Source organism: Apaloderma vittatum, unplaced genomic scaffold (genome assembly GCF_000703405.1).
Source record: "Apaloderma vittatum isolate BGI_N311 unplaced genomic scaffold, ASM70340v1 scaffold7988, whole genome shotgun sequence".
Taxonomy (NCBI): Eukaryota; Metazoa; Chordata; class Aves; order Trogoniformes; family Trogonidae; genus Apaloderma; species Apaloderma vittatum.
In genome coordinates, this window is record NW_009730167.1 from 50,468 (window position 1) to 61,406 (window position 10,939).

The 10,939-nt window shown below is 35.9% G+C and overlaps 1 protein-coding gene across 2 annotated transcripts in view; it reads right to left on the reverse strand.

The window, feature by feature from the left end:
• Positions 1-5,613: 5,613 nt before the first annotated feature.
• Positions 5,614-10,939, reverse strand: part of OPA1 (optic atrophy 1 (autosomal dominant)) — a 52,409-nt gene continuing 47,083 nt past the window's right edge. For both annotated transcript variants that reach the window (XM_009874685.1, XM_009874684.1), the window contains one exon: positions 5,614-5,678. In XM_009874685.1, the coding sequence (XP_009872987.1) occupies positions 5,614-5,678 (65 nt within the window). The remainder of the gene's footprint in view (positions 5,679-10,939) is intronic.

A 10,939-nucleotide genomic window follows, 5' to 3' on the forward strand; every position in this document is an offset into this window, starting at 1 on the left:
TTTCTGGATTCATCTCCAGAACCACACCTAGAACCTCACCAAGTGCCAATTTGCGAAACACTACAATAGGTGCTACACTCAGCTCTCAGCCTTATTGCCAAAAACACTTCTAGAGCCACTACTGGAAACACTTCCCCACCAACTGACAGCACCAACTCAAGAAATCTATTCACAGTCAATTCCAGAAACATTTCCGGAACAGCTTCTGAGGTTGGCTCTAGAGCTGTTGCACAAACCATTGCAGAAGCACTTTCAGAACAGTTTCCTGAATAATTTATACAGTCAAACCTAAAAGAATCCGAGATTTTCAGCATTTCTTCTAGAACAAGAGCTTGGATAATTTCACCTTCTGATGTGCTACAGCACTGAAGCGATGGCAGATGCAAGATTTGCATACACAGAAATCTGGCTGGGCTTTCCATTCCAGCACTGCAGCATAAACAATCATTACAATTTCTGTATCTTTTCAGCTTCTTCTCTTTGTTTCTATATATTTTATACTGAAAAATTCCTGACTACAGCCTTGTTCTATAAAAGGTCTGTGATCACAGCCACACAGAACATACAGCACTTCTGACAATCTACAGCTTTAAGAGATATCTGACTACATAGGACCTACCTTGCAAGGGCTTTTCAATTCATTTGTTATCTTTCTGAGTAAAAACTAGCAAGTGATTGATCAGGGTCTATAAAGATTTCTGCATGCAAATTACTGAACTAGTTACAAAACAGAACAGGATCCAATAGCTCTAAACTGACATAAAACTAAAGTAAAATAAACGAGTACCTTGGAGATGATAAGTCACTGCAAGGGCATCCTATCCAGTAAAGTGATAGTATCCTTCAAGATTTAAGATTGCTTGAAATCTTCATGTCAAGATGAAAGTATATTGAGGTTGGTTGGTTAGTTTTTTTTGTTTGTTGTTTTTTTTCCTTTAAGCCAATTATTAAGCTCTATAGAAAATATATTAATTCCCATTATGTAGGTGATCAGAGTGTTCATAAAACATCTCTTAGCCTGGAAATCGAGCATTAAGAACCACATCTGTACCCAAGACAGCAGTAACTGGAAATGCAGTAGTACAGGCTAGCATGACAGCTTGTAATCTGAATTGTAGTCAAATCTGTTTTCTCCCTCAGCTTTGGAAATGGGCAGGTTTCTGCTTCTTAGTCAACAGAAGTCCCTAGTCAGATGCTTCCTGATGAAACCAAAGTAAAAGGAAAATATGGGAAGCTAGTTTATTAGCTTATGTTTTTTTCAGATGACTATACATTCTAAATTCCTGCGAGGTACTGCAATATCTGAATAATCTTCACCACCGCACATCCCATTTATGTGAGGAAGCATGACTGGAACATTTCCTAAAACACCTCAAGAACTAGAAACACATTCCAAGCAGTCAAAAAAACTTCAGGCTGCAACTCTGCAAAAACCAGAGGTATCACCACAGACTGAGTCAACATGGAAACACCTTCACTGACATAAGAATATCCCACAGACATCTCCAGGACCAAACCCCACCAAGAACAAAGAGTCCTAATTGACTCAAGGGACCCTGGGTCAGACTTAGAGATCCTATATTTCAACATTTCTCAACTGAAGTGACGAAATCTTCTAAGTCATTTTTAATGCAACTGTTAAGAGTCAGTAAGCTGCATTTAAAATACACGAAAATTAAAATCATCTAAACTTTATGTCTTGAAATACATTGTACCTCAAAGTAGGTTCAAAATAGACAAAATAATGATTAATACACCCTTGACGGTGAAATAGAGCATACCAGTGTGTTTGTAATAACTAAGAACTTCAGTTGACATGTTCGCCCTCTAATTTAACTACGTTTGCTTTTGACACATTTACACAATTACAAGTTTCTCATCTTTCTCACAGGCTCTTAACTTAGACTGAAATTACCAGTAACCACTCAGAAGGAATAATTCTTGACATTTGAAAACAGTCATGAAAAAGCAATAGAAAAACCCTTGGCTGTTAGCATTTAAACCATGGCTCATAAAAGTCTCATTTAATGAAAAATAAATATCTTGCCATATCTACACAACAGCAAAGAACATGCTTTGGAAATGAAGTATTTCCAAAAAATTTTTAAAAAAGCCAAAGAAATTACAGAATAGTCTTTGCTTCTTACAAGAAACAGCTTTATGGAGAATCCAAATGTAGCATTTGTAGTACAGAAAAATATCCTGAACTTATGCAAAAACACTTTGGAATAACATACTTTTCAGTATCACATGAATTTTAGAGACAGGTCAAATAGTTGTTTACTATTCAAATGCTGTAATAGTCAGGACATTCTTCTCATGCTGCTTAACATAACTAGAACTATCTAGTAAGATATTCCTTACAAGGAGCAATTCTACAGTGGCCAATTAATTGTACTTAAGCCCACTTTTACTTTTATCAGGTGATGCTAACTTACTAGTGACATAAGAACAACTTGCCGTAACTCTTTTTTCCTCTAATCTTAGCTTAAAAACCTGTGAGAAATAGCATAAAATTACCTGTTGCTTATTTGTCAACAGCATTTTGGTTGGTTTAATCATGAAATTAAGCTAACGCAGAGTTATAATCCTTCACTGATCGTAACATCTTCATCTCTGCAATTTAAGCTTTGTGGAGCAAATATGCAGCACCTTCAACATCACAGTTTTACAGTGAGTATTTTTTTCCCTCATTTGATTTTGTAAAATTATTCTTCATCTAAAAGAAAAAGGAAAAAAAAAAGAGATATATTCCTGAATTCATGGGTTGGAAAGATGACTGCTCTATAATTCTCAAACTCGTTGTCCCAGCTAGCATAACTGGGGCATAATCACTACATAATCTGTCTTCATTTATATTTTGAACATCAGGTCATTATCTAAACATCCGGAGAGATAAGGTTTCAATATAATGATTTTTCATAAGATATCTTTGTCTAAATGTATTACCTAAATGGTAAGGTAATCATTAATTAATGTAGTAAAAGATAACACTTAGCACAGTCACCATTAATTTGGTGCCAACTCAGCATTTCCGAATCTGACATTTTAGTATCATTAACACTATGCTTTGTCAAAATTTAACAAATGAAAAAAAATGCCAAAGTGACTTCTGAATTGGGTGCAACAGCATTGTGTTCAAAGCCTGTATTTTATTTTTCCTTCAGTTACATTTTTATTCAATAAATACCTAGTTTTCATGGAATACATCATGCTAAGTCTTAGATGAGCAGCACAGAGAAGTCAGAATTAAAACTATCAGAATATCACACTGGAAGAGATGAACACTGGGCCACTGAACGTGACATTTTCTGACATTTACATTACACAAGTTTCAAACAGTGATCTGTAGGTAAATGCAAAAGTTCTTTTTTGTTGTTTATTTTTATTTGTTTGTTTGCTTGTTTTCCACCAAGAGGGATTTAACACAAGTACAGACTTATTTTACTTGCTATACAGCCAAAGGACTCCACCTTCAGAATTGTGCAAACTTACATTTCTAAAGTTATCTTCAGAGAATGATAATGACACGAGCCATTTTTTCATTTTTCCTTTCTCAAACATTCATTTTTGGGAAGTAATTTTAAACAGAAAATTCCATAACATTCAGTTAGATCACCTTGAAATATTTAACCTTTCAACACCATTTTATGAATAGCTCTATGTTAACTTTCTGCCCATTGAGCATTTGAGGAACATCTTACCAAATTTTGTACTTTCTCCTCTCGGAGCAAACAAAAAGCGTACCTGCTAAAGAATGTCCAGATTCCTCTCTTTTACCTGCCACACATCAAAATCAATAGCCTTTTCAAAAAGGGAAAAAACCCACACCTAGGTCAATTTTTCAATGTACATAATAAGACAATTGCAAAACAGTTTCAAGCCTAATTTCTTCTGCAGAAATATTCAGCAGTGTATCCAGATCATTTGTGGCAAATGTGGGCAGAAAAATATGGTTGTGGTTAATCACCAGGCACCTATGATGCAGAGCCTGTATCATGCTTAAATTTGTTAGAAGTGACATTTCTAAGGCAAAACTGAAAGTCAGTAAAAGGAAGACTACTCACTATTTTTCCTATACTGAAAGACAGAAGTCAAGCAGGTGTGGAAGGACCTTGTGCATAACATTTGTATAAAAGCAATTTTGGTCTTACATTAGCTACTAGAAAAATGAATTCAATTGTCTTTTTTCTTCTTTAGTTAAGGAGGTTGGACAAGTTGGAATTGTATGGAGCATCTTTCTGCATTTTATACGTAGCTGATCAGGTTACTTTGTACTTATGGTGAAGGGAGGAGTTAAGAAGGAAATGAGTCTGTGCAATCCCAGAAATGAAATGTAATTGGCTATGATTCAAGAGTAACAACATATACTAGGAAAGAACGGGAAAAAGAAGCAGCTGTTGACATTATTTCCTGAGCCAAACCTTTTAAGGTGTCAGTGAATAGCAGTCTGTGCTTTCACTTGAAAGTACAAGAATTCCTTGGATGATGTCTCTCAAGAGTTTAGGAGTTTAACAAAATTCACAACTTCCTCCCAAGAACTCAATAGCATTCTTTTAAATCTGTACCAGAGTGATCAGAGAATGCTTCAACACAGAGTATAACAAATACCAATGACATTACTTAGAAGGGCATTTTAATATACATACAAATACTAAAACTTCATGTCAAACTTCCAGGATCCTTTGCAGGCAAGAAAATTACAATGGATAAAATCATTTTATGAATCTGACCCAGGTCTACCATACAAGACAGTTCCCAATAATAAAAGCTTTTTTTTTTTCCTTTCAGGAAAAAAACAACTGGAAATGTACAACTTGAGCAAGCTCCAAAGCTATCTCACTGACACACAAGTCAGATTCTTCCGTCACGCGCGTGAAGCTTCAAAAATTAAAAGAGCAAGTGGTCTTTAACTGAACTTCTCAAGCCCATGAGACGTTATTTCCTTTCTCCTTCAACATTTCAGGATGCTCCCCAAAAGACAGGAAAGAGAATGGGACACAAAAGCCATTTCTATTCAGTCTTCTTTGTGCAAGGTATCCTGGAAAAGGCTGCATTCTTGTGTAAAGTTGCCTGTTGAAACAGAAAGGAGATTATTATAAAATGTGTGCAGATATATGACAGCACTTGGGTTTATGCTCTTGAGAATTAATATACAAGAAAGAAATTTGGGAATTACTTGCATGCAGATATTTTTTGTAACAACACGCCATGCTTTTCAGAAAAAAAAAAAGAATAAAAATGTTTTTATAGACAAGAAAAGCATTCCCTTAATTTTGTTTCCAGCTAGTTATGCTTTCTTTCTCTTAACACAAATAAAAATAATGAAGGAGAGTAATGAAATAGACTACAGTGCTTCACAATATCTGATAACTAGGCAGTAATTGTACTTCTATTGAAATTTCATAGAGCATAAAAGATGAAAGCATAGTTCTGCAGATCAGAAGCAAGAAGCAGCAGCGGTAGCCAGGCAGTGGAATAAAACAAAAAGGGATCTAAAGTCAGTGTGAAACCATGTGCACCTAAAAGAGATGGATAGTCATTTTATAATCGACAATAAGAAAACTGCAGTAATCTTTTTATGATCTAAACAAAATTACCTGCTTGAACAAGCTACTTTTCTTGATGGAGGGCTTCTATGAAGGCTTCAAGTTTCTCTTGGATTTCTCGAACTTTTTCTGGAGGAATTAAAAAGATCACCCTTCAAATACCTACTACTTAATTGAGGACATGCCCAGAAAGAAAGAAAAAAACACAACAAAAAACCCCGCAAGCATGAAAAAACCCCACCCTAATGCTGTTTTCAACATTTCCCTATGCCTTTAGGTTCTTATAGATTTAGAACATTTTTCTGCATCAGAAGAGATGAAACCCTCTTCCATCTGAAGAACACAAACGTATTTTATCATTATCACGCACATTTACTAATTCAAAAACTTACTAAAGCAATCCATCACTAGAAATGTTGTATTTAACAAACCTGAAATCCCCATTAGATCATACACAGCAGAACTACTGGACACCTGCTACATGTAGGCAGTTGTTATCTTTTAAATCCTGCCCGCTAATCCCTTTCTTTTTTAATCAAATATCCTTATTCTCCGCAGCGAGTGGCACAAACATCACTAATCATTTTAAAAAGTGTTGACAGGTAGTGCCCTTTCAGCAGGGAGAATTTCAGGGAACCAAGCAGTATTCAAGACACCTACTCTAAAGGGCATGCACAGCATTAAGAATGTTTAAAACTTACACTTTATTTTCTCGCACTTCAGTAGTAACCAGATGGATGTGGGCAGAATCATATTTTATATGAATACCAAAGCTGGAAGTTTATTCTGCAAAAACACGACTTGAATGCCACTAGAAATAGGTACTAAGAACGGAAGGGCAACACTGCTTGGGAAAAATTTGGGCTTTAGGTATTTTTCCACTCTTTTCTCCAGTCTGTACATCACTTGTCATCATATAACCTATTGGATTTATTAAATTGCTTATGAAGCAGGATTTAGAACGTAGCTGGAATCCAAAAGCCTGTGAGATTTCCTGCTTCTCTCTCACCACATCCTCATTTGAAGCTGCTTGTGTGTGTGATTATAGCCATGAAAAAACACACACTTCAGAAATATGAAGGAACAAGGAGAACTCAGCAGGACAGACAAAAATAAGTAAGATGTGCATAGACACCAACAAGTATTCTTTTTTTCAAGTTAAAACCACTATTGGATTAAAACTGTATGTTCCCTTGTACGAGATACAAGGTTTGAGCTTTATTTTTTCTTTTTTTAAAAAAAAATTATTAATGGTTTCTTCTCTTCAGCAATACCATATGTTACAAACTTTCTTTGCTGAGCTGAAATAATAGCAAAACAAAGAAAAATAAATCGATCAGCCTTAAATGGGATACATAAGCATGAGTGAAATAAAAAAAGACCTCCAAAGGGAATGCTCTAAGAATGTACCTACGGGAACTAAAAGTATCATCCAGTAAACAAAATGACAATCCCACAGACTGCTACGAAATTAATTTTAGAGTAATTAAAATAATGACAATGGTAATAATAATAAAAACTTGATAAAACCCTGTAGTCCTGTTGTAACTAAAGCAGAGAATTTGAGTTAGCGTTTGAAATAAAACATGGCAGGCAGTCTGCATGAGGATGAAGAAATCTCAATCTTGTATCTCTCTCACGCAATTCTCAGGTGACAAAGGACAAGCCACTTCTACTTTCAACACTTCAGTGTCCCCCTCCCCAGCAGGGCTTGTCTAGGCACACACACAGACAGTGAGGCTGAATCACACACTGGGTCCTAAGAAAAACAACAAAAAACTTTTTAAAAAAAATTAGTCAAAATTCAATAAAGAAACATCAAGATCTGATTTTTACCAGGAAAGTAATTTAAAACAAAAAAACCAACTTGATTCAGATAAGTAGAATTTTTGAAAGCTGCTAATAAAGAAAATAGTCCCATGATCATTTTTCCTTACTACGCACATTCAAAGTGTTCTCATTATTATCTTTTTAAATAAAAAAAAATATTGCTTGCATCAGTATATAAACCTCCTGTCTAATGAAAATATCAATTCTATGGCATTTATTTAGCCATACTACTCAGCTTGGTTTCCAATGCTAATGCTCTATGTATGTTTACAAAATTAGCCGTTGAAATAATATCCTATTATCTCAGGCAGAGCTGACACATTTTTGGAAATTATTAATCCTGGACCTCAGTCTCCAAAATGAGCAGCAGCTGCCAGTGATAACTGGAGAGTAAATCCCATGATCCAGAAGATCTTGTCAAGCTGTGCTTTCAGTAGCTTTATTTTTGATGTGGATTTTTTTTTAATTGCTACACGCTTTCCAAAGTATGTTCTTTCTCTTGATAAAGCTATTAGACTCGGTGAAAGCAGGCAGACCTAGCAGTATTAAATGCAAATATTTTCCCTTCTCAACCCCTTGCTAACAAAGTATTCCGGTCCTGAAAATTAATAGCATCAGCAAAAATCTATAATTATTATTTCACCCTTAAAAACAGGTTTGTGCCAACAAAATCAATTTGAATTTTCTGATTAGGGCATATTAAAATAACAGGATAGCAAATATGTATTCCACCAGAATATACTGAATCAGCTGTGTTTGCTCAGAGAGCAGACATACTAAAATTGACTCCACATTACGAGCACTTTATTGGTTTTTTCACTTAGACTGCATTGAAATGATTGCTTAACTGTAATAAGTATGAGGTCTCGAGGTAATTTAATACTTTGAAAAAACACGCTGGCTATTCTTAAAAAAGAACAGTTACAATGACTGCCAAGGAGCTGCAATTATTCATGCTATGCCCTGTATTCTTAGCAGCAGTAAAGACTTTTTGCAGCAGCCAACCTGCAACGCTTTCCCACAAACCCCTTCTATGGCACAGAGAAGCAGCCCGATGCACTGGTTTACATTTTAAATCGGCGAACGGCAGAGCTATGCATTTACACAGTACTAAGTTTAATAAACCAGCAAATACAAACGCTCGGGCAGAACTCTTCTAACGAGTGCAAGTGCAGGGTCTGCAGTTCTCGGATAAGTGCCCATAGTTTCATCGGCACCACGTGATGCTACGCTTGGAACAACTATTGTCACAATTTAAGAGTCAGATGTTACCTCTCTTCAGTGGAAAGTTGTCACTGCTATGAACTGCACTTGTAAAATACAGTACGTTTTGTTTAGAGGAAGGTTTACTGACGTGCCCAATCATCATTTAGTTTTCAGATATGAATACTTCACTATATAAGTTAATTAAGGGATAGAAAAATAATAAGGATACTTAACTATATAAGTAAATTAAGGGATAGAAAAAGGAGACTTATTGCTTTTCTAGGTTTTGTGGTACTGTGTTTTCTCCTGTACAAGTAAGCCACAGACTAAATAATTCAGCTTGCTAGCAAATTATTTTCTGTAACAGGATGTACTACTCCAACACTGTTACACAATGCTCCAGTATCACAGAAGGTTGTTAAAGTACTCGTCTCACACAGTACTGCAGGAGTGTAAATACATACTATTGTGTACACTGGATTCTAGAAAGATGACAATGCTCTTTGGTAGTTTTAATGCAGACCTGAAGTTACAAATACATAATTCTTCCAGCATCTGTTAAACAGTGATAAAAAAAAAAAAAAATCACATTATATCAATGGAGATTAAGTGTAACTAAATCCTTGTTTCCATCTTTAGAAGAGTAAAATTCACAGGCCTAGGGGCAATGAATGGCTATTCTATTTCCCATTTACCCCGTGTTTACCTAAAAGATAAACTGGTTCATATATCAACTCATTATGTCTCTTGATCTGGTCATGAATATTCCCATAATCCTCACTCCATATCCCATAAAGCTTCACTGACAGAATGAGGAAATTCTTTATTCAGGCATCTTGAGATCCTCATTCATGCTCAGTCTCTCCTTATCTCCATATGAAATGATATCGCTACTCGCTCGTTTTCTTTTCATTAATCTGTGAATCTAAATCTAAAAGGCTCAAAATCAGACTAATTGATCTGTAATGAGAAGCTGGATACACCGTGAACACAGAAAGACACAGATAAAAGTTTGCTTTTCCTTATATTATAAGCTGGTCAGAAGGAAAACCCCTGAAACAGTCTTACAAGGAGTGCTTTCTTCCCGATCGGAGCCTTACACAGTTGAGCTTATCTACTAATTAACAGAGCAGAAGCTGGGGAATCACTGCTAAAAGGAAACAGGTAAAGTAAGTTACCAAACAAATCTCCTGAGGCAAGGCCAAATAATCTCAACATAATATTAAACACAAATTACAAAAGCAAAGAACATTACTGATCTATTTCAAGCATGCTCTAAGGAGCAAGAAAAACTTTTCTAGATATTTTCCAATGACGTTAATGGGTTTAATAAAAGATGTGGACTCTGCCCACAAAACCTGTCTTGCTTATGCTTCTGAAGATAAATTAATTTGCAGACATTCAAAGCACACATGCTTATCTGTAAAAAACCAATGGGTTTAGAATTTTAAATATGTTCACGTCTGTCCATGCCAAAACAGGGAGAAAGCTGCACGAGTATTTTAAGTAAATAAAAAACTTTTCACTTCCTCTGTTTACAAGTTCACCCACGTGACATCCAATTGCAGCTGCGGTGTCATGAAAAATGCTAAAATCTTTCTGGACACAGATCCATTTTTATTTTGTACTTCGATGAAACTTTCAGCATGACACGACCATGATAAAAATGTGTTAATATCTCACTATAAATCCTCTTACATTAATGTGTTTTCTGCCTCCAACTAATGTTTACATGGCTTTGATATCTGAAAGCTCATGGTTGTTACTTTTGCTCTGGATTGTGCTTAGACTTCAGTCGCCTGTTCAGTGGCTTGTTTTTTGGTTTTTTTTTCCTAATCTTCCTTTCTTTCTTAATCCCTTCCTTGCCTATGAACATTCTCACTGCTTGCTGTGCTACTTCTCTGTTACGGTTAATTAACCATAAAGGCAGAAATGTTGAATTCACTGCAGCAAACATATCATCATCTTTCATCTAGCAAAAAGGTAAACCCAGTCTGTAGCCACATTTCATCACAATGGCCCAGAAGCTCACCACAAAAAATTTTGATTCACTGCTTCCATATATAAAGTCCAATTTTAGCTTAGGGCTACTTAAGACACAAAGCCAGCAGTCGTATACAACCGCCTGCCCACAGTCAAGTGGAGAAGGGAGGGGAAACATCTCTTTGCAGTTCAGCCTTTTGTACCACATTCTTGGATTGTCTGAGAGCTGCGCAAAAGCTTTACTTACTGCTGAAACAGTATGAGGCAGCATGCTCAGAGCCACTCCGGATAATGCCCCAGAACACAGACTTTCCACCCAGTTACAACATCGACATGCTTTCTCATGTCTCACACAGCCACCGCCTAACAGC